The sequence below is a fragment of the Cheilinus undulatus genome, linkage group 6 (assembly GCF_018320785.1).
Source record: "Cheilinus undulatus linkage group 6, ASM1832078v1, whole genome shotgun sequence".
Lineage (NCBI taxonomy): Eukaryota > Metazoa > Chordata > Actinopteri > Labriformes > Labridae > Cheilinus > Cheilinus undulatus.
The window spans coordinates 54,509,036-54,536,803 of NC_054870.1; the positions used below are offsets into that span (position 1 = coordinate 54,509,036).

Genomic DNA, 27,768 nt, shown 5'->3' on the forward strand with positions numbered 1-27,768 from the left:
CAGGCTGTAAACCAGTTCATATCTAGTGTTAAACCAGGCTGTAAACCAGTTTATTTCTAGTGTTAAACCAGGCTGTAAACCAGTTTATTTCTAGTGTTAAACCAGGCTGTAAACCAGTTTATTTCTAGTGTAAAACCAGGCTGTAAACCAGTTCATATCTAGTGTTAAACCAGGCTGTAAACCAGTTTATTTCTAGTGTTAAACCAGGCTGTAAACCAGTTTATTTCTAGTGTTAAACCAGGCTGTAAACCAGTTTATTTCTAGTGTTAAACCAGGCTGTAAACCAGTTTATTTCTAGTGTTAAACCAGGCTGTAAACCAGTTTATTTCTAGTCTAAAAACCAGGCTGTAAACCAGTTTATTTCTATTTTAAAAACCAGGCTGTAAACCAGTTTATTTCTAGTGTAAAACCAGGCTGTAAACCAGTTTATTTCTAGTGTAAAACCAGGCTGTAAACCAGTTTATATCTAGTGTAAAACCAGGCTGTAAACCAGTTTATGTCTACTGTAAAACCAGGCTGTAAGCCAGTTTATATCTAGTGTAAAACCAGGCTGTAAACCAGTTTATGTCTACTGTAAAACCAGGCTGTAAAACAGTTTATTTCTAGTGTAAAACCAGGCTGTAAACCAGTTTATATCTAGTGTAAAACCAGGCTGTCAACCAGTTTATTTCCAGTGTAAAACCAGGCTGTCAACCAGTTTATATCTACTGTAAAACCAGGCTGTAAAACAGTTTATGTCTACTGTAAAACCAGGCTGTAAACCAGTTTATGTCTACTGTAAAACCAGGCTGTCAACCAGTTTATATCTACTGTAAAACCAGGCTGTAAAACAGTTTATGTCTACTGTAAAACCAGGCTGTAAACCAGTTTATGTCTACTGTAAAACCAGGCTGTAAACCAGTTTATGTCTACTGTAAAACCAGGCTGTCAACCAGTTTATTTCTAGTGTAAAACCAGGCTGTAAACCAGTTTATTTCCAGTGTAAAACCAGGCTGTAAACCAGTTTATTTCTAGTGTTAAACCAGGCTGTCAACCAGTTTATGTCTACTGTAAAACCAGGCTGTCAACCAGTTTATTTCCAGTGTAAAACCAGGCTGTAAACCAGTTTTTATCTAGTGTAAAACCAGGCTGTCAACTAGTTTATTTCCAGTGTAAAACCAGGCTGTCAACCAGTTTATGTCCAGTGTAAAACCAGGCTGTCAACCAGTTTATTTCTAGTGTAAAACCAGGCTGTAAACCAGTTTATTTCTAGTGTTAAACCAGGCTGTAAACCAGTTTATTTCTAGTGTTAAACCAGGCTGTAAACCAGTTTATTTCTAGTGTTAAACCAGGCTGTAAACCAGTTTATTTCTAGTGTTAAACCAGGCTGTAAACCAGTTTATTTCTAGTGTTAAACCAGGCTGTAAACCAGTTTATTTCTAGTGTTAAACCAGGCTGTAAACCAGTTTATTTCTAGTGTAAAACCAGGCTGTAAACCAGTTCATATCTAGTGTTAAACCAGGCTGTAAACCAGTTTATTTCTAGTGTTAAACCAGGCTGTAAACCAGTTTATTTCTAGTGTTAAACCAGGCTGTAAACCAGTTTATTTCTAGTGTTAAACCAGGCTGTAAACCAGTTTATTTCTAGTGTTAAACCAGGCTGTAAACCAGTTTATTTCTAGTGTAAAACCAGGCTGTAAACCAGTTTATTTCTAGTGTAAAACCAGGCTGTAAACCAGTTTATTTCTAGTGTTAAACCAGGCTGTAAACCAGTTTATTTCTAGTCTAAAAACCAGGCTGTAAACCAGTTTATTTCTATTTTAAAAACCAGGCTGTAAACCAGTTTATTTCTAGTGTTAAACCAGGCTGTAAACCAGTTTATTTCTAGTGTAAAACCAGGCTGTAAACCAGTTCATTTCTATTTTAAAAACCAGGCTGTAAACCAGTTTATTTCTAGTTTAAAACCAGGCTGTAAACCAGTTTATTTCTAGTGTTAAACCAGGCTGTAAACCAGTTCATTTCTAGTGTTAAACCAGGCTGTAAACCAGTTTATTTCTAGTGTTAAACCAGGCTGTAAACCAGTTTATTTCTAGTGTTAAACCAGGCTGTAAACCAGTTTATTTCTATTTTAAAAACCAGGCTGTAAACCAGTTTATTTCTATTTTAAAAACCAGGCTGTAAACCAGTTTATTTCTATTTTAAAAACCAGGCTGTAAACCAGTTTATTTCTAGTGTAAAACCAGGCTGTAAACCAGTTTATTTCTAGTGTAAAACCAGGCTGTAAACCAGTTCATTTCTATTTTAAAAACCAGGCTGTAAACCAGTTTATTTCTAGTTTAAAACCAGGCTGTAAACCAGTTCATTTCTATTTTAAAAACCAGGCTGTAAACCAGTTTATTTCTAGTGTAAAACCAGGCTGTAAACCAGTTTATTTCTAGTGTAAAACCAGGCTGTAAACCAGTTCATTTCTATTTTAAAAACCAGGCTGTAAACCAGTTTATTTCTAGTGTAAAACCAGGCTGTAAACCAGTTTATTTCTAGTGTAAAACCAGGCTGTAAACCAGTTCATTTCTATTTTAAAAACCAGGCTGTAAACCAGTTCATTTCTATTTTAAAAACCAGGCTGTAAACCAGTTAATTTCTAGTGTAAAACCAGGCTGTAAACCAGTTCATTTCTAGTGTTAAACCAGGCTGTAAACCAGTTTATTTCTAGTGTAAAACCAGGCTGTAAACCAGTTTATTTCTAGTGTAAAACCAGGCTGTAAACCAGTTCATTTCTATTTTAAAAACCAGGCTGTAAACCAGTTTATTTCTAGTTTAAAACCAGGCTGTAAACCAGTTCATTTCTATTTTAAAAACCAGGCTGTAAACCAGTTTATTTCTAGTGTAAAACCAGGCTGTAAACCAGTTTATTTCTAGTGTAAAACCAGGCTGTAAACCAGTTCATTTCTATTTTAAAAACCAGGCTGTAAACCAGTTCATTTCTATTTTAAAAACCAGGCTGTAAACCAGTTAATTTCTAGTGTAAAACCAGGCTGTAAACCAGTTCATTTCTAGTGTTAAACCAGGCTGTAAACCAGTTCATTTCTAGTGTAAAACCAGGCTGTAAACCAGTTAATTTCTAGTGTAGAACCAGGCTGTAAACCAGTTTATTTCTAGTGTAAAACCAAGCTGTAAACCAGTTCATTTCTATTTTAAAAACCAGGCTGTAAAGCAGTTTATTTCTAGTGTAAAACCAGGCTGTAAACCAGTTTATTTCTATTTTAAAAACCAGGCTGTAAACCAGTTTATTTCTATTTTAAAAACCAGGCTGTAAAGCAGTTTATTTCTAGTATAAAACCAGGCTGTAAACCAGTTTATTTCTAGTGTAAAACCAGGCTGTAAAGCAGTTTATTTCTAGTGTAAAACCAGGCTGTAAAGCAGTTCATTTCTATTTTAAAAACCAGGCTGTAAACCAGTTTATTTCTAGTTTAAAACCAGGCTGTAAAGCAGTTCATTTCTATTTTAAAAACCAGGCTGTAAACCAGTTTATTTCTATTTTAAAAACCAGGCTGTAAACCAGTTTATTTCTATTTTAAAAACCAGGCTGTAAACCAGTTTATTTCTAGTCTAAAAACCAGGCTGTAAACCAGTTTATTTCTATTTTAAAAACCAGGCTGTAAACCAGTTTATTTCTAGTGTAAAACCAGGCTGTAAACCAGTTTATTTCTAGTTTAAAACCAGGCTGTAAACCGGTTTATTTCTAGTGTAAAAACCAGGCTGTAAACCAGTTTATTTCTAGCATAAAACCAGGCTGTAAACCAGTTTATTTCTATTTTAAAAACCAGGCTGTAAACCAGTTTATTTCTAGTGTAAAACCAGGCTGTAAACCAGTTTATTTCTAGTTTAAAACCAGGCTGTAAACCAGTTTATTTCTAGTCTAAAAACCAGGCTGTAAACCAGTTTATTTCTAGTGTAAAACCAGACTGTAAACCAGGTTATTTCTATTTTAAAAACCAGGCTGTAAACCAGTTTATTTCTAGTCTAAAAACCAGGCTGTAAAGCAGTTTATTTCTAGTGTAAAACCAGGCTGTAAACATGTTAATTTCTAGTGTAAAACCAGGCTGTAAACCAGTTTATTTCTAGTGTAAAACCAGGCTGTAAACCACTTTATTTCTAGTTTAAAACCAGGCTGTAAACCAGTTAATTTCTAGTGTAAAACCAGGCTGTAAACCAGTTTATTTCTAGTTTAAAACCAGGCTGTAAAGCAGTTTATTTCTAGTGTAAAACCAGGCTGTAAACCACTTTATTTCTAGTCTAAAAACCAGGCTGTAAACCAGTTTATTTCTAGTGTAAAAACCAGGCTGTAAACCAGTTTATTTCTAGTGTAAAAACCAGGCTGTAAACATGTTAATTTCTACTGTAAAACCAGGCTGTCAACCAGTTTATATCTAGTGTAAAACCAGGCTGTAAACCAGTTTATTTCCAGTGTAAAACCAGGCTTTCAACCAGTTTATTTCCAGTGTAAAACCAGGCTGTCAACCAGTTTATATCTAGTGTAAAACCAGGCTGTAAACCAGTTTATTTCCAGTGTAAAACCAGGCTGTAAAACAGTTTATGTCTACTGTAAAACCAGGCTGTTAAACAGTTTATGTCTACTGTAAAACCAGGCTGTAAAGCAGTTTATTTCTAGAGTAAAACCAGGCTGTCAACCAGTTTATGTCTAGTGTAAAACCAGGGTGTAAACCAGTTTATTTCTAGTGTAAAACCAGGCTGTAAAACAGTTTATGTCTACTGTAAAACCAGGCTGTAAGCCAGTTTATATCTAGTGTAAAACCAGGCTGTAAACCAGTTTATGTCTACTGTAAAACCAGGCTGTAAGCCAGTTTATATCTAGTGTAAAACCAGGCTGTAAACCAGTTTATTTCTAGTGTAAAACCAGGCTGTAAACCAGTTTATTTCCAGTCTAGTCTGTTTAACGTGTGACGATGGAACTTCTAGTGTTCCTGCAGCCAGCCTCTAGTGGACACTCGCGGTATAGCAATTCTTTCTTTGTACTGCATTGTTTTCATTTTTCAGGACGGGAGGTTGCTGCTTGTTATTTACATGAAGAACTCCCTGAAAGGCTCCGACAGCACCAACAGCCCTGCAGGGAAGTTTAGAGACTGAATCAGCTGAGGAGACCAGAAGACAGTTCTGGATTAGGGTTGAGATACGATGTCTTCCTTTATTGTCCTTTAGTCTCTGACGCTGCAACAAACTCAAACTAAACAGATCCTGATGTAAACAGACGAGCTCTAACAAACATGATCATCTAACCATTTATTATTTTACAAGTCTGTAATTGTTTGATGTCTTCTTACCTGTGGAGTGGAGATGGAGGGAGTAGGACCTCTGAGGAGCTGGACCTCAGAGGACCTGGACCTCTGAGGAGCTGGACCTCAGAGGAGCTGGACCTCTGAGGAGCTGGAGCTCAGAGGAGCTGGACCTCAGAGGAGCTGGACCTCTGAGGAGCTGGAGCTCAGAGGAGCTGGACCTCTGAGGAGCTGGAGCTCAGAGGAGCTGGACCTCTGAGGAGCTGGACCTCTGAGGAGCTGGAGCTCAGAGGAGCTGGACCTCAGAGGACCTGGACCTCTGAGGAGCTGGACCTCTGAGGAGCTGGACCTCTGAGGAGCTGGAGCTCAGAGGAGCTGGACCTCAGAGGAGCTTGACCTCTGAGGAGCTGGACCTCTGAGGAGCTGGAGCTCTGAGGAGCTGGACCTCAGAGGACCTGGACCTCTGAGGAGCTGGAGCTCAGAGGAGCTGGACCTCTGAGGAGCTGAGAATCACATCCACATATTACAGACTTGCATGTGTAGAATCCAGATCTACAGGCAAAGCTTAGATGAAGCAGCAGACTGATCAGACCTCCACAGTTCTTCACTAAAGCTCTAACATGAGGATCTATGGAGACGGACTCACTAAAGCTTCATCTCTAAATCCTGCAGGTTCCTGCTGGGATGAATGGACCTTCTTAAGCTCTATAAAGGATTCAGCCGTCGTGTTTCTGCTTGTCTTTCAGAGGAATAAAACATGCCACCTGTCTCTCCAGTCGATCGGCCTCGCTGAAGGACGAAGGTTGTTCTGACACTCTTAAAGTTGAATAGAATCAATGAAACTGTCCTGCAAGAAGCTCCTGGAATAACAGAAAAGTTTTCTCAGTGAAACTGAAAGAAAGAAGATGATGTAGAGATCTGTCCTCCATCCTCAGCGTGACGTCTGGTTGTTACCACAGGAATATTTATGAAACATCTATGGAGGAACAGCGATGTGTCGGGCTCAGCCAATGATAAATAATCCAGCGCTCGCTGAAGATGAGTGAGACGGTGAGTGAGCCTCATCGCTCCGAACACAAAAGCTATTTTGTTTGGCTCTCAAACAGAACTCAGAGCGTGTGGGTGGAGAAAATCAATCTCGTCAACCTCGAGAGAAGAAATGAGAAGTGTGAGAGGCTCTGATTATTGTGATGGACTTAAGACAGCTCCGCCAAAGCCACTTCATCCGTCTCTGCTGTTTATCAAATCACAAGCCCATTTGCATCACATTTTCCTGCACTTGTGGCTGCTGCCGAGGAGATTTAGGAAGAAAGGCAGCGGAGCCTCAGATCATCTAAGAACTTGACATTCTGATGAATAGATGTGTTTTCAGAAGAGCCACAATTCAAAGTGAAACCGGCGTCATTCAGGGAGTCACCGCCGCCAGGAGCTTCAGAGAGTCAGTGGAGCTGTGTGGGACAGATCACCTCACAGGACGCTTCCTGCCAGAACAATCGCTTCATCCCTAACAGATAATAAAAACAGACAGGAGGCCAGTTTACAGCGTTTTAACGCCATAATCCTCCAGACACACCGGGACCAGTAGTTCTGGTCCCTGCTCCAGCCCTGCCAGCTGAGGACTCATTTCATCTCACCACTAGAATTGGCAAGCTGTCTGTCCGTCCGTCCGTCCGTTTTGATTTAAACTCCACACCGTTGCTCCATTTGTCCTTCATCCCTCTCAGAAGACTTCTCAGGTGTTCTGGTTCCAAACTGGTGCCATGAAAAATCATAAATATGTCATTTTTCAATAAAACTGAAAACTGTTGCACAATGCTAAAGAGGAGATGGCCTTCACTCTCAAACACGCTAAAAGAGGGAAAATACAGCGGCTCATGACTCTGGTTTTTCTTTATAGCTGAGGGAGAAAGTGAGAGAGCTGAAAAAAGCTCCAGGATAAAACTCTGCTGGCCAAACACCACAGATCTGTACCAGCAGGCAGAGACGCCGAGCCATTACGCAGTTATTGGAAGAAAAACACCTTTCCATGAAAAATGGCCTTATCACATTGATTAGGTGTGTGTGTGTGTGTGATGAGTGTATTCTCCAGGCTGATTCCTTCCACCTGTGCTGCTGCTGCAGGTGAAGCTGATATCTGAGCAGCTTCAGTCAGCCAATCAACAGACAGCTCAACGCTTTATGTTTGTCTGGTCTCTCTAGGTTTAGGGCTGCTGTTCTTTCATAGTTAGGGTAGTTGGTAAACTTTTTGTTCTTTTCACTGAGTGGCGAATTTGTAAAAGACGAGTTTAGTTTCTGTTTATTTATTAGTGAGCACTCATCAGTCCTTTATTTTATTTTACTTTGATTTCACTTCTTTTGTAATAACTTAATTTACCATAATGGCTTTTAAGTCACAGATTTAACAGATATTATTGGAAACTGGAGGAAATTTGTTTGGACGTTTGGACTATTCTTCAAAATTTTTCATGATTTTTTTGTGGTGGAATTTTTTTGTAACTTGATTGTAAATTTTGTGTGGAATTTACTTTCAAATTTCCTTAAATATCACTGGAAGTTTGAGGGGATTTGTTTGAATGTTTAGTGGTATTAAATTGGACATTTTGCACATTATTCCATGTAATTTTGGAAGTTGCTTCAAATTTTTGGATGGAATTTACTCTGAAAATTTTAGGAATTGAATAATTGGGTCCAAGTTTTATTTAAATGATTGTCTTTTTTTCAGAGTCACTGTTTTTTGGGGGGGAATACATAAAGGTTTTATTTTAATTTTAATGTTGGACACAGAATATTTGGTGATAACTTTCTCAGGGAACTGTTTGGGTGAAACGGGCCTTCTGAAGAAGAGTTTTAAAATTCTCAGGCTTCACTGATCCTTAAACTAGTGGAGAAACTAAAAGTGCTGAGCAGACAACAGACTGGATATTAAAAAAACAGCTCAACATCAGGAGGCCTGATATTAAAAGACTTTATAATGGAAGTATCGACCTTCTGCCACTGTAAACATTTAATCAGAATGTCATGGCATTGAAGTGAAGCAGCAGCATAGATCACAGACAGATGATTATATTATTATATGTGATCAAATATAAGACAGTGCTGGGTATACTGACCTGACCATTCCACTGATATAGCCACACACTAACGCTAGCATGCTCCTCCCTCCATCAGACCAGACTCAGAGGAACCCCGATAGAAACCGCATTAAAGTCAAAGGTGTACTAGTATATTTCCAAAGGACGTAAGCAGTTTGAACTTGAAAAATCTTCCTTTGTGCCGGATTAAGCTGGAAATTACAAATCACTCATTTGTTTTATCAATGTCCCAGCTTTTTTGGAATTGGCTGCTAAATGAACACCAGCTCTCCTTTGCTGTTTAGCTGTGATCACTTTCCCCTCGTGTTTTTGTTCAAACATCAGAAATAATTTTGTTCTTTTTTTGCAGAAAAGAGTGAAAGGGTGTAAAAACTGCAGAAAGCCTAAAACCCCATCACGACTGCAGCGTTATACAGAAGTCCTGGGTCTCTGTGGTCCAGGGAGGAGGGAGCCTGGTTCAGTAGATGGAGCTGCTGGTCCCTGGAGGAGCGTCGCTCCCTCCTCCTCTCCTCTGTCACATTAAACAATGACAACAAACCAGCGCTGAAACCACGGGGACAAACCTCCTTTTAGAAGTCAGACAAGCCCACAGCTTCTCTTTGAATGTTTTTATTAAATACAAGTTCAGAGTGGACTTACAAATATTACAAGTGCAGTAATAAAATCTAGAGGAGTGAAGAGTTGAATGTTAAAGAGTGAATTAAACCAACATGTTGTCAGAGGACTCACAAACAGCATGAAGCTACTTTGCATATAATTCCAGCGCGTTACATAACAAGTCAACTGACTAGCAGAGGTTTTATCTCCAGGATTGGCACTCCAGCGGTTTAATGATGAACCATCCAAACATCCATGTTTTTTAAACAAAAACACCCAGCATTCTCTCTGCTCCACATAAACTATTTTCATCTGTGACCAAAATATCAAAAATACATTTCTGTGCAGTGAAGTGCACATCAGAAGGAAGGCGTTCCAGCTCTCAGAATCCGTTTCTACTTTAATTGATTTCTTTCTGCTCAGAAACAGCAGGGAGAGAAACGCTGATGTGCTCTTTGTTAAGCAACACTTTAAGGATTTTATCTAGCACACAAAAAAAGAGGCAGCAGCTGAAACTTGTCCATGCAGTGACCAGAAATCTTCTCTGCAGCTTCATCACTGACTCTGAAATCAGACGTATCGATAGGAGTGGTGAACCTCAGGGAATGTTTGTCTGCAGCGAGGATCAGAAGGCTTCAGTGTTAGAGACGGAGCGTCACAACCACCGCAGAGGGGAAACTCACTCTCCTTCCACTTCATATTTATCACCACTTTAGGAAGAAAGTGTCTAAAACCTCCAACACCAACCCATGAAGTCTTTAAGATGTTCCAGCACAGGGGGAGGGACGAGTTAGTGCTGATCTAACACTGGGATGAACTTTAGAGCATAATAAATATGAATAAGGCGGCCTCAGAGCGCCATCAGGCAGGAAGAAGGACCGACGGTCCCAGCTGTGCTCTGAAACGTTGACCGTGTTGTTGTTCAGTCTCGATGGCGTGCGTACGTTAACCCTGGCTCTAGGATTCCTGTCAGTGTGAAAACAGTTCTAGATTTATTTACTGCTGTTGTAATGATTGTTTTCATCCTGTGGCGACCCTCCTGCCTGTCCTGACATACCCCCCCCCCCCGGTGTGTTTGTTTCCCACGGTTTGATGAAAACATGAAGCGCTTATATTTCAGTGATCCTGGCTGGATGGCGGCGCCGCGGTTCCCGCCGTAGCTTCAGCCTCGTGATGCATCTCACTCAGATGTTTGACGAGACTCTCCAGCTGCGGGTTTCCTCCAAACTCCTTGATGAGGCGGTAAGCCTCCATCTCCAGGTCCCGCAGAGTCTGCCGGGTGTAAGCGAAGGAGCCCACCTTCTCCAGGTAGTCCACGCAGTAGCGTTTGATGTCCATGTTCTCCGTGCGCTGCCTCAGGATATTCTGCACCTGCGTGCTCTCCGGACGGGACCAGATTGCGTGAATGAGGAGGAAAGAGAACTTCCCCTCGGTCAGGTCCTCACAGAAGCTCTTGTTCTCGCTGTACTCTCGAGAGCTCAGATTGGCGTAGTCATCTCGGATCTGAAAGAACAGACCCAGCGTGTCCAGGAGCGGCTTCAGGTCCTGCTTCCAGTCTGAGAAGAGCTGCATGAGACCCACGGCGAGGCCGAACAGCCCGCCGGTTTTCTGCAGCACCATGTTTCTGTACTCCTGCTCTGTGGGACACGTGTACGTGTCCCTCCAGTGGATGTCCAGACCCTGACCCCGGTGGAGCTCCAGCAGCTGCCGGGTGAACACCCGTACGGCCTCGGGGTGCTCCAGGGTCAGGACCTTCTCCAGACCCAGGAAGTAGACGTAGTTAGCCGAGTTGATGACGGAGGGAACGCCGTAGATGCTGTGAGCCACGGGAAAGCCCCGCCTCAGCTTGGAGCTGTCCTCGATGTCGTCGATGAGCAGGCTGGCGTTGTGCAGCATCTCCGTCACCTCGATGATCACCTGAGACAAACAACCGCCGTTATTACACCGTCGACTGATACGGAATAACCATGAGGCATCAAACATTCATACATCAGAACAGAGGAGAGTTTAAAAAGCCCGTATGTTCCACCTGTGGTGGAAAAGCTGAAAAATATCATCATATATGTTTCAGGACATATTGATGCTTTGAAAGCCAAGCAATAATAAATGAGTGAAAAATATAAAAATATTTACTAAAAATTAACCTACCAAAACAGAAAAGAATATGGCCAAATCATGGCAGACTGACCTTTGCTCCTGTGGCTCAGCGATCATTTTATCACTCTTCTCTCGTTTTCATGATGGTTACTGAAACTCCATGAATGACGGCGTTACTGACCCTCAGAGTCCAGACACTTACTTATTTATTTGACCTCTTTAATGATATTCTAACATGACTGGAGGGTTTTTAAGACAAGCCAATGAGATAAATGTCTGACACAAGCATCACCTTCTTCCTCTCTGGGCCTGCCTGTCTTCAGCTGATTGGTTGAGATAAATGCTGATGCCAACATTAATGCCGCTCTGGTTCTGACCCTGCACTAGTCTGGAAGAGTCCTCTTCACCTCCATCAAACAGAGCCTTCAGCAGCTCTCTGGTCTGGATTCTCCAGTAGCCAGGCCTCCATGGCTGACTCCTGCACTGCTAGGTCCTTGTTTATGTGATATCATGGTGGAGAGGACAAGTGAGACAGGGCGGAGCTCCCCTAATGTCACATTAAACAGTGAGGGGAGCGAATTCTCATTCTCATTCATCAGGCAGCCCAAATAAATCCCCCTCAGGATCCAGACTTTGGGAATGAGTGATTTAAACCATGCAAACAGAATCTGCATCTCTTGCAGCTTTGCACAAGAGTTTGCAGAATTAAAGCAGATTTTCTTAAACGTGTGAGAGATTTATTAAGAAAAACAGCTGCAGGGGCTCTTGAGGACCACTCACACTAGGGCCAGCTGTCTCCTCTGCCCCCCATCCCCTCAACCCTAACCAGGCCTGAGAGCCATTATGTCATCATGTTCTCATACTGGGACATGTGCAGCTTACTGGAATCATGCTCTCAGAGCAACCAAGAGAGACAGACAACATGACAGGAAGTAACTCACTATGGATTCATTTCTTTAAAAACATGAGTTTTGGAGCTTCTTTGCCTTTATTTGGCTGGAACTGACGGAGAAGACACCAAACCTGGAACCAGTCCTGTTGAGGATTACAGCCTCAGTGCTACCTTTACAGCTCATTCTGGGTCAGATACAGCGGTCTGACACTCTCATCTGTTTAAAGTGATAGTCCAGAGTAGGGATGTCACCATTACAGATTTTCTTGGTGCAATTATTGTCAGAGAAATAATTGCGATTTTACGATTATCACGATTATTTTTGCATTAATTAATTTCACACTACCATGAATAAGTAAAATCACACGAACACTCTTTATAGGTTTTATTTTAATTTATTTCCATCCTAGGATGCTCTCATAACTAAATAATATATCAACTATGCCTGTGCGATATATCGGTTTTATCGATAAATCTGATTTTTTTTTTTTGTTAGGGCGAATTAAAAAATAAAAATCTACATTTTTGGACATTCTTCTGCGCTCCTCTCTTTCTCCCCCTGGGGCTCCCGTAGTTTAGACCCCTCCCTCCAACAGAGACGCGCAAACAACAGCAAGGCTACTGGCGCAAATGCAGAAATTCGTCCCGTAAGAACTGTATATTTTCGTCAGCTGTTTGGACCTGGTTCAGGTTTGCAGCTTCGGACCATGAACACACCACAGCACACTGCAATATCTGTAGTGGAAGCAGGAAGGAAGCAGCACGACAAACGTGTGTCACCATCTCAAAGACATGCAGTCCAGTGGTGAAAGTGTGTCTCACTATGGAACTGACAAAAGCTCTACATCCATCAAACACACACTCAAAGCAGCCAACAGCACTCAGATCTAGTGGTGGTCACTTGGAAGTAAACCAGTATCGAGTAACCAGTAATAATAAGGACCGTGTTCGCTTTGTAGAGCGTATGTGTCGGTCTGTTTGGGCTTTAACACAAATTGGGCTGCCTTGGTTTGTTTTTAGCTCAGTGTTGCAATGATTCCACTAAAACAACACTTTGAAATGTGTTTAAACTCCTGACTCGCTCAATAAATCCATGTTCAGTGTTAGAAACGAGCTGCAGCGGTAAACGAGGCAGAGATGTATGAAGAGGTGCAGCTGGAAACACTGCACTTTGCAGAAAGTCGGCGGTACCGCTGCAGGAACGTAGTTGAACAATGATAAAAACGCTACTTCCAAAAATTCCTTCACAATAAAAGTCTGTAACTGTTGATATTTATTAAGGGCTTTTATTGTGAAAGCCTCCAATAGGAAATAAGGTGTAGTCAGTCGTCGCTTGATTCCCCTCAGCATTACAGAAGTGAAACCTAAAACTATAGAAGCAGTAAGACAATACTGAACATACAGAAACAATAATAATAAAAAACATTTTTCATGTTATGCTCAGACATGAATTCTGTATGCCATCACAGGTTTCTGCAAATAAATGCAGCCTGTGTTGATCTAAACTCTCCTTGCAGTAAAAAGGGGCATATTTGAGACCGAATTACAGCTTGCTCTTACCCAAGAGGAAAATCCAGTTGGTATTTGTTACATTTATTCACAAAATAAAAGAAAAACATGCTCTTACTTTTTTTGGTCATTAATATGTGTTTTTTAAACAAGGATAAGAAAAAACTGTTTAAAATCGTAAATCAAATTTGTTGAAAAAATACCGGGGATTCAATTTTTTGGCCATATCGCCCAGGCCTAATATCAACAATGTAAAGTAACCAATAATTACCAGAAAAATGATAATAATCCCATTTAGAGGGACCACTGGAGTGGTCTTAGCTGAGTAGTGTTTGAGGTCAAAAGCTATAATTTAGTTATTCATATCTATTTTATATCCCTCAAATATAAACACATTCTTCATATTCACAGCTGTATTTATTAATGTTTCTTGTCAAAAACTAAATTTTCCCATTTTTATGTGGCATTTGAACATATCATAACATATATAATACAATTGTCTAATTTACTGAGGTTACCTGAATGCATCATATTTTCCGTCTTCAGCTCTAAAGTTTGTTAATTAACTTCAATTCTGCCGCTCCCACCGCAGATTTCTACTCTGGATTAATATTGTTAACAAACAGGACTGTCTCAGAGTTTGGGAGCATTTATCCGCATTTATCTGAGCAGCTGAAGAAGAAAACTGTCCTGAAGCAGCTGAAGAAGAAAACTGTCCTGAAGCAGCTGAAGAAGAAAACTGTCCTGAAGCAGCTGAAGAAGAAAACTGTCCTGAAGCAGCTGAAGAAGAAAACTGTCCTGAAGCAGCTGAAGAAGAAAACTGTCCTGAAGCAGCTGAAGTGAGGGGTGTGTGAGCCTGCCTGCCTCACAGGCAGCGTCTTCTTTCCTCAAGCCGACAGTTTAAGGTACGTTCTTGTTTGATGTGATGCATGACACTTCTAGTTTATGTTCCCCTTGAGAGACCTGATGTATGTTTGTACACCAGTCTCATCTTAAAATGACATTACGTCACAGAGCCTGTGAGACTCGATAGCAGTATTGATGAGCTAAAACGTTATTGATTTCGGGTATTACATAAACACAGAACCGGGTCCTTACGGGCCCGGGTTTTGATCCCCATCCCTAACATTGACATGACTTAACCCAGTAACTGTTTACCTTTACTTTGGCGTACAACGCCGGGTGGTTATGCTGCAGGTGCTGAAGTATTGCCTGATTTCATGGCAACTTTTTTGTGGCATGTTTTAAATTCAGGCTGGCCTTCTTCCACAATGACACCCTGGTCATTTTTTTGTATCCAAAAAATTCCCACACGGCTGACTTCAACCGTTTATTCGGAGGGAACAGCTCTTCCTCTTCCACGCTGTAGTTTGTTTGGGACTGTGACACGCCTCCGCCTGAAACTGCACAAAGCAACACAAGGCGGTGACACGCTGATGTTGTGTAACTAAGGCCCAGGTCTGCAGCAGGCCCAGGTCTGCACCAGGCCCAGGTCTGCACCAGGCCCTTGCCCCATCTCTCCTGGTATCCTCCCAGTGGCCCTGTCCACAACTCCCTGTGCCCTCTGGTGTCTGGACCAGTCCACCGGGTCCTGAGCACCCAGTTTACGGTGATCAGGCCCAGGAAAGAAGAAGAACACCAGAACAAATTTCTTGTAAGTGTAAAAAACCCACTTGGCAGTAAATCTGATTCTGAAAGAGAGCCAGGCGCCATAAAAGCAAAGCATCAAGCAGCTGACACCCCCCCCAAAGCAGGCCAGGATTAGTATTACCAATAACACCCAATAATGCACTGAAGAGTAGGTGCCACTAAATAGTCCATCCAGAGCCTGGCCCTCATTCAGGACTCTGAGTACAGTCATGAAGATGAGGGGAGGGCTGTATCTAAGCCACCGCTGATAAAAACTGTCGTCTGATGTTGTTCAGGGTGGTTACTGCAGACAGAATGAAGGGGTTTTGTAGACACATTTCCAGATCAGTCTAATCACAGAAGCGGTGGTGGAGGGGTGAGGGGGGTCCTCTGTGATCACAGAGCGGTTCGACAGTTCAGAGAGCATAGTCTGAGGTGAAAGGATGATTAACTATGCAGGACAGTCTGGTTTTATGTTCCAGGATGAGACGCTGAAGGTGAGAATGGATTCAGGGAGTTCTAAACCAGAGAGAAAATGTGGAAAGGTGAGACAGGTGTCTAGGTCTGCTCCCAGGTGTTTAAATGATTCACACTGCTCCACAAGCTGACCCTGGGAAAGAGATTAAACAGGGGGCTCTTCCTCTGCAGTACAGCGCTCACACTGGTCTCACTAACCGGACTCTGGGGCTTAAGCGTGCTAGGATATGGTACAACGGTCTAGTGAGTTCACCCTTACAGGACTGGTAGGAATACGTGGAAAAAAGAGCAAAGTCTGACTAATATACATGTACAAACTGAGGAGTAACAGCTGACTTCTGCAAAAGTTTTTAATCTATTTCTATTTTCTGTTATTGCACATAAAAGACAAACATAAAGAAGAATGTCAGACTGGAATGGTTGGAAGACCAAGACTTTGGAAGAATTGGCTAAAGATCCACCGGTAGCTTGTAGAGTGGCATTGTTCAATGAAAGAAAGCTGCAGGAGAATCTGAGGAAAACTCTTACTATGATCTCACCACCAACACTTTCAGGGGCTCTGCTTTAAACATGCATTACATCTTATAAACAGCAGAGGGCGCCATCTTCACAGTCTTTTCTGCACAGCTCTCCTGTGTGAGTCTTTATCAGCTGACTAAACAGCTGCTGAGTGAAAAACAAAGCAGACAGTTGAGCTGAGAGTCTGCAGAGCGCTCAGGTTGTTGAGGTTATCTTTAACCCTTCCTGTGAGGAGACGCTGTACACACACGCTTATGTAAACACATGTGACACTACACGGATTAACACACTTTCACCTGCAGCAAGGAGAGGATGACGACGGCTCAGTACGTCACCTTCACAGCTTTAACAGGACGAGGAAAACGTCTGAATAGATGCACTTCAGACTTCTGCTGAGAGTCACCAACATAAGAAGACTCAGTACCAGCCCTGAAGATGAAACCTGGATCATTCCAGGACATGTCTGCCATTACTGCACAGCAACTGAACATGACATGACAAAAAACTAACTATTAAAACACTACATTGTACCGTCAGTATGCTATTTTCGTCCCTTATACAGATAAAATCAGACCTATATTTTATCTAGTCAACATAATTCATAGCTTTCAGTCACGAGTGGTGCAGAGGCCTGCAGGAGAAAAATGCTCTAGATAGCAGAGATGAAGCTGCAGCACCATGCATTAGTTTAACATCAGCTGACAGCTGCAGAAATCTGAGATGTTTAATCCAACATGAAGTTTGAACAGCACAGAGACGATTAAATCACTACAGCAGAGAAGTCCTGGCATTAACTGAGCTTCACTGATGTTTACATGCTGGTACATCTACAGCAGAGGAGAATTCTTCTCTTCATACTACCGCCACCATGTAGGGATGGGCATCGAGACCCGTTCAATCCTGCAACATCACTGACATTTAATCCTGTCCTAACCATGCCTTACTTCCACCTGTGAAAAACACAGCATGGCGAGAGACAGTCAGCAAAACAAGCCACAACAGAGAACCAGGAAGTACACATGACGACAGTCATAAAAACAGGCTAAAGACGTCAGAAGTTCGGCTTTATTCCTCTAAAACCAACATGCAGACCTGCAGCCTCTATGGAACAGTCATTTCCTCAGAGGCATGCATCTTTCTGCACAAGAACTGTTCGTTTTATACAAATGTTCATTTATTTTAAGACAATTTGGGAAAACAATCTGTGATTTTTTCCCCCAATATTGCAATTGTGATTTGAAATGCAATTATTCCTCCATTTTCCAACAGACACAAGCAATAAATCCTTCTATATCAAAACCAACACAATATTAGACTAAACCAGGGCTGAACACTTGAAAAAGACCTAATGGTGATGATCTTGACTCGTTTTAATGACTGGATATGAACTGTTGTATTGAAGGGAGTGATCATTTATGTCATTCTCATATTTAATAAGAAAAAAAGTACTAAAATGAAGACAGTAGAGTTTTTCCTATAGAATAATCTAAAAGAATGACTGTACTATTATGTAATGCATAACATCCTGCTGCAGAATAAAGTTTTAAACTGGTATTCTGACTCAGTTTTCAGGTCAAAGAAATATTGGGATTTGAAAATTGTAGCAGGATTTAATCTAATTTTCAATGACTTTCCCAGCCCTACTTTATTTGTCTCCATCCAGAGATCCAGGATCATGAAACTAGTTTGGTATTTATTTAAAGGCTTTGTCTGTTAAAGTAAATCAGCAGCAGTATTTGATTTTAATTCTAGTTCAGAGGACAGACAGATGAAATCTAATAATGCCCATCCCTACCAGCACGAATGTTACATACATTTGGATGTTGTGATGTTTTGGGGTCAGTGACGCTGCTGTTTGAGCTCTAATCAGGTGACATTACCAGGTTTATCTTTCCTACAGTAGCAGGATCACTGTCATCAATCTTGTTCTGTAGCTGTAATGTTAAGGCAGGAATCCTCCAATCTCTGATGGCGTTCTGTAGAAATATAACCGTCTCTTCATCGTTACATGAAATCTAATAACAGCTTTGTTTCTAGAACAGCCCAGCGTCTGATCACTGGTACAGAGACTGACTGTTAATCAGTCTGGAATCACTAATCAATACTCTGTTTAATTTCTTTTAACAGACCAGAGTGTTCTCGTTTTTACCTGACAGTTTGGACTGCTCACTTGCAGCCTTCCTCAGAGTGGCCACGTGATGTTGCTGTGACTTGTCTCGTCAGCTGATTTATACAGGTTTTGGCGCTGTCTTCCTACCAGTAGGGGCAGGATGACGGCGCCATCTGCAGTCTGACCGCTTCAGGACCGCATCCCAAGTGTGTGAGAGCAAAAAAGCCCCCTCCTCCCGGTTGATAGTCCTGTGGGCACGCCTCCGTATTTCTGTTGACTCTTTTATCCAGTGACGGTGTTTGTTGTCCTCTGTCCCAATGATGTTTGCTCCATCCCAGTCCATGATGTGGTTTTCTCTTTTGCAATGGTCAGAAATGGCAGATTTGAGTTGTTCTTGTTCTGCTTTGTGTTTTGTTGCTTGTGTGCACGCTCTCGCTGTTTCCTTTTCGCATTCTGGTCTGTGTTCCTTTTTCGTGTGCTGAACGCCCTCCCTGTTTCACCAACATATGTTTTACTGCAAGACATGCAGGGTATTTCATAAATGACGTTACATTTGTATGCCGGTTCTATTCTGTCTTTGGGTGGACGAGTAGTTGTCTGAGTTTTTTATATGGTTTTACTGGTGTGTTTATAGTGTTTTTTCATTGCCCTCTGCACTTTTTCTGTGATACCTCTGATGTACGGTAGTGTGACCAATGCTTTTTTTGTCCGTTTGATTTCTGTTCGGCTTGTTTTGTTTCTCCTTCTCCCTGACCTGCTTTTTCCTTTCAGTATTGCCCATCTTGGGTATTGGCACTGTTTAAGTGCGTTGTGACTGTGTCTGTCCTCCTCTTGTTTGTCTTGCTCGTCTGTTATGATATTTGTTCTGTCAAACAATGTTCTTACAACAGATAGTTTGTGAGCTATGGGATGTTCTGATGTCCACAAGAGGAAGTGGCCCGTGTGGGTTGGTTTTCTATGTATTTTTATTTTGATGCTGTTGGGTGTGGCCTAACAGTGGTTTAATGAGGCCTACTAACGCTTTTGATAAGTTGTAGGTTACTGAGCCAATGCTGTCTACTATGGGTCTAAGTGGGGTGTCCTTTTTGTGAATTTTGGGGGTGCCGTATATTTGTGGCGTAATGTTTGCGGTTGGTATCAGATGGTTGTACGTTTCCTTGTCTATTTTTCCTTCGTTTAGTTGGGGATTTAGTAGTGTTTTGAGCATCTTTTTCTTCTCTTCAATTGGGTCCTTCTTGATTAGCTCATATGTACTGGTGTCCTTTAGCCTGTTTTCCATTTGTTGTTCATATTTATCTGTATCCATTATTACTGTCGCTCTTCCTTTATCCGCAGGTATGATTGTGATCGTTTTGTCCTTTGCTAGTGTGCGTATGGCTTTCCTTTCTTCCTTGTTTACATTTCCTGTTGGCAGTTTGGCTGTTTTGAGTATCCTAGCAACTTCGTTTCTAAGTTCAGCTTTTTGTCCCTGGTCTTTAATTGATTGGCACGCTAGTTCGGTCGCTAAAACGTACTCCTTGTATGGGATTTTATCTGGTGTTACTGCATAATTTAATCCACGGGATAATACATTGAGTTCTGTCTGTGACAGGGTTCGCTTAGATAAGTTTTTCACCCATCGGTTTGTTGTTTGTTTGTCTATTGCTGCCCTCTTTGTGTTTTTCCGCACAATTAGTGTGTTTAACTTTTTGACGTGTCTGGCTTTTGTTGCTTCAAATACCCTTTCGTGTGTGCGTAGTAGTAGTTCTGTTGTTAACGCTTGTGTCTTTTTTATTAAATTTGTCCATGTCCGTTTTGAGTTGAGTGTTTATGTCATCTACCTTATTCTTGGTGCATCGTATCCTTTCCTTCAGTAGTGCGAGGCGTGCTCCTTTTACAATTCTCTCCGCATTTTGGGTTGGGATGGGATTCTTCAGGTCCAGGCTTGGGGGTATGATTCCCTCGTCCCGACAGCGTAGATTGAATCTGATATGGTTGCGGAAACGTGCCCTTTTCGATTCTAGTTGTTCCAGATTTCGGAATTCCTTGACACATTGTTGTCCATGACTTGACCGTAATAGTGACAGCGCCAAAACCTGTATAAATCAGCTGACGAGACACGTCACAGCAACATCACGTGACCACTCTGAGGAAGACTGCAAGTGAGCAGTCGAAACTGTCAGGTAAAAAGATAACACTCTGGTCTGTTAAAAGAAATTAAACAGAATAAGTTACTAGTGGACCAAATGAACCTCATTGGACTACTAATCAATACTGATAATTAGCAGATAACAAACCCCATCAAACCTGTTCAATGATGAGAAGCGCTCAGAGAGACCATGTGGAGCAACAGCTGAACTACACACTCACTGATAACAGGATTCATTTCATATTTCCTCCAATCAGAAGCTGCTGAAACTTCATTACATTTGATTTATCAGAAAGTTCTGTTAAACAGCTTATCCTCGTAGAAATTCAAATACATCACTAATAAAACAACATAACTAACAGATCATTTAAAAAACTGCAATCAGGAAATAAAGGTCAAATCAAAGAAAGGGTGTCTTAGTTTAAGGCAGGGATGGTCATACAGGTCACATGACCTTTCTGACCAGTTTGTACGGATATCTTTAATGTAGATGACAGTCAATGCTTTATTATGGACAGGAACTTTGACACCATTAAAGCTGTGGTTCCCAGTGTGGGCTGGGACGTGGGGGTGCAGAGCCTCTCAAGGGTGAGTGCTTAGCCCCCTGCTGTACTCGCTCTACACCCACCACTGCTGGGCCACATCAGACGACAACACCGTCGTCAGGTTTGCTGACGACACGGCTGAGGTGGGTCTTATCTCCAACAATAACGAGAAGGCGTGCAGGAGAGAGATCTGCCGCCTGGAGGACTGGAGCCAGCTCATCAACCTCCAGCTGAACGCCAGCAAAAATACAGAACTGATTGTGGACTTCAGCAGAGGAGCTACACAACCCTCACCATCAGCCAGACACCGGTGGAGGGTGGACGGCTGCAGATTCTTTGGGGTCAACATCTCAGAGGACCTGACATGGACCAACCACGCCAACGCCATGGTGAAGAAAGCCTGTCAACGTGTCTACAACCTCAGACGGCTGCATCAGGATACCCTAAAATGTTTACACCTGCACCATAAAGAGCATGCTTCAGGCAGCATCATCACTTGATGGGGAGCAGCCCCAATCAGGATTTCCTGGCCATCAGGAGGAAGGTCCGCTCAGCTGAGCGCATCACTAGAACCACCCTCCCCATCCTACAGGACATCTACACTGAACGCTGCAGAACCAGGGCCACCAAAATCCTAAAAGAGCCCACTCACCCTGCAGTAAACTGTTCTCACATGCCATCCTCAACAAGCACTTAACTTCACACTTTCAGACATTTCAGCTCCCTGCATATTTGCACATGTGCACTAGGTCTATACTGTAAAATCTTAGTCTTAGTTCTATGTCTTCCTAACCTATTCATACCTGGCATGAATAGAGATTCATGTAGACACATATCATATCTGTAGTACTCTGGATATATATATATATATACTATTTCTAATACAGTTCTTCTGGCTGGATGCAAACTGCATTGCTTTGTACCATGCACAATGACAATAAAGTTGAATCTAATCTAATCAGAGCATTTCACTTCACATTGTGCCATGTATGATCAGGGACGTGACAATTAAAGCTGATCTGATTTCCTAGGGGAGCCAACTCTAGATCAGGATGCTACCATCTCTGCCTCTGAGCCAAAAACAGCCTAGATACGTACGACTAGAATTGGAATCTCTGATTTCTCAGCTTTAGAAAACTGACGATACAGTCTGTTTCTTCATGATCTAAGATTGTCCTATCTGCACCCTCGGTCCAAAACCTTATCACTGGTGTGTAGTTAGAGTAAAGATGTAGAACCTGATGACCACGGTGGGTCTGACCTCAGCTCTATGTAGAACCTGATGACCACGGTGGGTCTGACCTCAGCTCTATGTAGAACCTGATGACCACGGTGGGTCTGACCTCAGCTCTATGTAGAACCTGATGACCACGGTGGGTCTGACCTCAGCTCTATGTAGAACCTGATGACCACGGTGGGTCTGACCTCAGCTCTATGTAGAACCTGATGACCATGGTGGGTCTGACCTCAGCTCTATGTAGAACCTGATGACCATGGTGGGTCTGACCTCAGCTCTATGTAGAACCTGATGACCATGGTGGGTCTGACCTCAGCTCTATGTAGAACCTGATGACCATGGTGGGTCTGACCTCAGCTCTATGTAGAACCTGATGACCACGGTGGGTCTGACCTCAGCTCTATGTAGAACCTGATGACCACGGTGGGTCTGACCTCAGCTCTATGTAGAACCTGATGACCACGGTGGGTCTGACCTCAGCTCTATGTAGAACCTGATGACCACGGTGGGTCTGACTCAGCTCCATGTAGAACCTGATGACCACGGTGGGTCTGACCTCAGCTCTATGTAGAACCTGATGACCACGGTGGGTCTGACCTCAGCTCTATGTAGAACCTGATGACCACGGTGGGTCTGACCTCAGCTCTATGTAGAACCTGATGACCACGGTGGGTCTGACCTCAGCTCTATGTAGAACCTGATGACCACGGTGGGTCTGACCTCAGCTCTATCTTAGACAGCAAACAGCCAGCGTGTGGTCAGGTGTCTGCTGTCTTAGGCCGGCCCTGCAGCCTGCTGGATCTCTGCTGGTGTAAAGGACGAGCGAGGCAGTCTGCTAATTAAGGCTGTGGTGTGGAGCTGTGGAGCACAAAGAGAGGCTCAGTGGGTCAGGCAGATGGCCAAGGCCGGGTCAGTCGAGCCGTTTATCCTCCAAACAACGTTTTCTTCTGCAGCATCCCTACGCTCGCTCGCCCTGCAGCCTCAGAGACACTCAGAGGAGAGAGAGAGGAGGGATGTGGGCGCTACGGCTGTAAAATGTTTAAATCCCAGTAAAGACCAAAGATCTGGCCTGGCATAGAGAGCATTTTAACGTGTTACAGGAAACAGCGGATATAAACACCAACAACAATAATCAGAGTCAATTATTCCAGACACAGCAGCATCAAACACAGGAGGTCACATCTTCAAGACAGAATTATTTCAGGACTCAGACATGAAATCAGTCTCAGGTTAGCCCTGCTGTTTAGATGCAGACAGACGTTACTGCTCCACTAAAGGTCACTGATTATCAGCAGAGGTTATCCACTAGTTCTACAATCAGTGATCCTTTCAGGATGCACACACTCCTTCTCAACAAACAAGATATCAGGAGACATAATGGAGCAGACGGGACAGAGACGTGCTCCAGTCTCAACCATGACCATTAGACAAGAGCACCTGGGAAACAGACCCACCAGTACAGTACAAATACATCAATCAATCAAACTTTATTTATACATCATTTCTCATACAAGACAATGTAGCACAAAGTGCTTTACAGACATACGAATAAATAAAAAGACCTTCACACCCCTAAGCCACCAATTTGCACATACAGTGACCACGCCGCCATCCAGCAGCCAATCGTACTGCGGAGCAGCTCCCTCTCTAACCAGATCAGTTCCACTGCCCGCGCTCCAGTCCGGCACCGGCGCATCCCTGAATCGCCTCTCTGCTGCGCTTCACTGAGAATAAGCTGCAGGTCTATTTTCAGCGCTGGACGCTGACAAACTGCATCAATACCCGTCCATCAGAAAGCTCCAAACAGGAAGTCACAACAACAGAATACCTGGTTCTTTCAAAAGAAAACAGTGCACGATCATAAATCATCTCTATATCAACATTATGTCTCATCCTGCAGCGAGAGCAAAGGGTCACCGAGAGGTCAGAGGGTCACAGAGCTACAACGGCGCCATTAATGAGGAAAAGCTAACTGTTGAGGACATTTAGCCAAAAAAATGTACATAAAACCACAGATCCTTTAGCAAACATGAACCTTTTAACTTCCTAATGTACTCACCTCATGGAGGAAGCAATAATATCATGGACTTAAACCAGAGAGGATGATAAATTAACCCCAAAAGGTTGACATACTATTCCTGCGTGACCTCTGCCCTCTGATCAGGACTGCACGCTGCAGCACAGCGCTCCAGACATGCTTCCAATGGGCGGGGTCGCTCTCCTTTAGTCGGAGCAAAACCATGGCGCTGAGGAGCGGGGCGCAGACGTTCCATGTGGAAACAGCGAGCTGTGTGTGTTGCAGAGCAAAGGTGAGGTATAACCTCAGACACCGTCAGCAGAGTGATCTATGACAGACCACAGCTCAGTCTGAGTCAGGTTTGATTCTACTAGGAGACTAACCCAACGTCACCCACGTGTGATGCTGTAATTCAGCTAAAACACCCTCTTTCCTCGCCTTCATCTCCTGTTTTAACTCCACGGTGATTCAAAACGCGGGCTGTGGCTTTAAAGGAGGTTACCGTGTTAAATCAGTGATAAACGCTACTGCTGTCGAGATTTTCACAGTAAAAGTCTGTTACACCCTCATCAGGAGATGTTTGCAGTGGAAGGTTAACACACCCAGCAGCTTCACTTAGAGGGAAATGAAGCCTGCAGCACCTGAATGAGCATTTAAATGCTTTCTTTGTAATGCTAGAGTACTGTAATTTAACACTGGTACTGTAGAGGATGAGACAAAAACTGATGAGATATTTAGGCCATATCACCCTGCAGGATTCTGCCATTCCAGTTCAACATACTCTAAACTGTGAACCACTCCATGTTCCAACCAGGAGGAAACCCTGGGGCAGACCCAGAACCGGCTGGAGGGATTTAGACCCCTTCTTGGTGGGGAGGTCTCTGGATCAGGAAGAGTTAGAAACTGTGCTTAGAAGAGGGATGTCTAGGTCAGCGTACTTCCACCAGGCCATGATTCCAGATAAATAAGCAAAAAACAAATGAATGGATGGATGTAGTACTGCCTGACCTTCTTTAAAATTGGGGATTATTTGGTTCTGGATTACTCCATCCAACCCAAAAACCTGATTTTAATCCAGATGTAAAAGAAGCTGAAGATCAAGACTGATGAATACTGATGTAAAGAAATGTGATACACATGGCTGAAATAAAAACAATGAATGTTTAATCTTACTCCTGATTTAATATGTTTGTGTGATGCTCTTTTTCATCCATATCGATGGTTTTGTCCTGATTCAGATGTTTGATGAGCCCAGACTGTAAATTATCTGGGATTTATCAACTTACAGGCTCAGAGGATCATCTCGTTTTCACTGGCACAGAAAAATAATCCAGAACTTGAGGTTTCTTGAACTAAGAAATGACAGATCCTGCTGTTTATGTGTTCATCTGTTTCTCTAAGGTCTGGGACGGCTGGTGGCCTGGGACAGACCTGAGTTTGGAGAATTTCATCAACAGATTTTAGCTTTGTTTTTTTTTTTAAGTACATTGAGAATGAATTTAGAATGTTAAATTTAGGTGTAGCATAGATATTTTAGATACTTCAATGTTAAAAGGAGACATAAATAACGGGAACAGGAAGGGTTGATATAAGGCCCCGTTTACATGACAACGTTTTACTTCGTTTTCCGTTTTCGTTTCCAAAAGTTCCACGTTCAGATGGCGACGTTTTCAAAACGATCTCCGTTAACCTGAGACTGTGGGAAACACCAAAAACAATGTAGTATACATGCCAGGCCAGTAGATGGCGGTGTGATTTTGCAATGTCCAATATCGCCTTCGGGCTGCCCTTCGACGGCGTATGGGTCGAGTCAGAATCTGGTGCAGGCACAAAATACATCTCAGCTGATCCCAGTGATGGTGAAGTAAATCAACACTTTGTTGGAGAAGTTCAGTTAAATTTAAAAGAGTGAGGAGCACAAACAGTACACTGGTGTCGGCCATCTTTGTTTTGTTTTGGACTTCCCATCCGCCCATGCGTTATAAGCCTACCTGTGCATGGATATTTACTGCAGAGCGCATGTCCGTTTTCAGAAAGTGCCGGGTTCCCTGTTTACACAGAGATGGAGACGGGGACGTTTTGAAAAACTTCAACTCTGGAGTCCGTTTCCAAAACGTTCCATTCTCAGGCACCAAACACTGTTGCCGTGTAAACGGACCGCCAAAACGCTACAAAACTTTTGCGTTTTCACTCAAAGACATTGTCGTGTAAACAGGGCCTAAATGACCAGAACTCCGTGCATCCCTGCATTATTCAGGGCCCTCAGTGGCCAACAAAAAGTCTGGATCCGGCCCTGAATGTTAAAGTAGTGCCCTGGCAGACGTGCTGTGGTACTTTGGCAGCAGGGTGAGGGCTCTGGTGATTGGACAGAGGGTAACGGGACGGACAAGGACTGAGTTTACTCAGGTAAAAGTCACACAGCTGATCGAGGACGTACGGTCGTCCCTCTCTCCTCTCTCAGAGGTAGAGCCTCCATCAGTGATTCATCATCTCTCTGCTATAAATACCAACCAGGGAGAATCCACCCAGATCACTGAAGAGAGGGATTTTCTGAGTCAGAATCAAAATGACTGCTTTGAAAATGATTGTGTTGGCCTCCACAGTCCCTAGTATATCATTAGTGTGCCATCAGAGCGGCGTGCTGTAATCCAGTGGTTCCTAAATGATGAGCCTTGAGGCTGACTAGCTGTGCTGTGGGGATTAGTATGACCATAGATTATTTCTACAACGGTAACTCAACTAAAGATGCTCTAACAGGTGTTAAAGAGACTGTTTGATAACGCTGGCCCTTTAAATCTGTGATCTTAGGTCATTACTTTAGTGGTTCTCAGCTCTCTGACAGTAACCAGGGATAGCAGGAAGCTACAAAGAGTGGACTCTGTTATTTCTTCAACAGATGACTTCCCCATGGACATCCAGAGCATGACCAGGGTTGTGTCAATCCTCCCCCCTGATGGTGCCCTCAGGCAGGCTTACATCCCACCTACAACTTACTGCAGCCTCCATTTTTATCACTGTTTGTAAATGTGTCAGAGAAACATCAGAGTATGGTTTCTTCAGGTAAGATGCCAAACTCCTCACCTGGTGCTGGGTCAGAGATCTAAAAGGATGGGTGTCCATCAACAGGACTGAGTCAGACCAAAAATAAAACATGGAGTACCCAGGCAGAGCAGAGACCTGATCCAGGACAGGTGGACACATGAATGCTGCGGATGAGTTTAAATAAAGGAGAACTTTACATCCATCAAATGAAGTATTTCCTCCCTTTAATTCAGAGCGGCTGAATGAACAGTAGGATAAACTCAGAGATACGGCAGTCTCAGCTACAAACAAAGGCCTTACAACCGTCCGCACATTCTAATCTAGTCTTTTCTCCTACAGTCTGCTGTCACAGCTTCTTATCAGCATGTGATCATGTGATCTGATAACCTACTGACAGCCTGCTAAAGAGATCTGACCTGTTTAAACAGGGACTGCTGCATGACCTCAGATTTTAATCTTCCACTTTCTCACCTTCTGATCAGAATCCAAATCTGGAAATCACAAATCAATTCCAGATCCATTTTTGATTCAAACTGATGAAATGCAGGGATGCAAGACATTGGACTTTTGCCGATATCTGACAACTGATATTGAGAAATATTAGT

At 42.7% G+C, this 27,768-nt stretch overlaps 1 protein-coding gene across 2 annotated transcripts in view; it reads right to left on the minus strand.

Annotated features, from left to right (window-relative positions):
* Positions 1-8,957: 8,957 nt before the first annotated feature.
* ggps1 (geranylgeranyl diphosphate synthase 1) overlaps positions 8,958-27,768 on the minus strand; it is a 45,334-nt gene continuing 26,523 nt past the window's right edge. For both annotated transcript variants that reach the window (XM_041789216.1, XM_041789215.1), the window contains exon 4: positions 8,958-10,878. In XM_041789216.1, the coding sequence (XP_041645150.1) occupies positions 10,078-10,878 (801 nt within the window). In that variant the 3' untranslated portion in view covers positions 8,958-10,077. The remainder of the gene's footprint in view (positions 10,879-27,768) is intronic.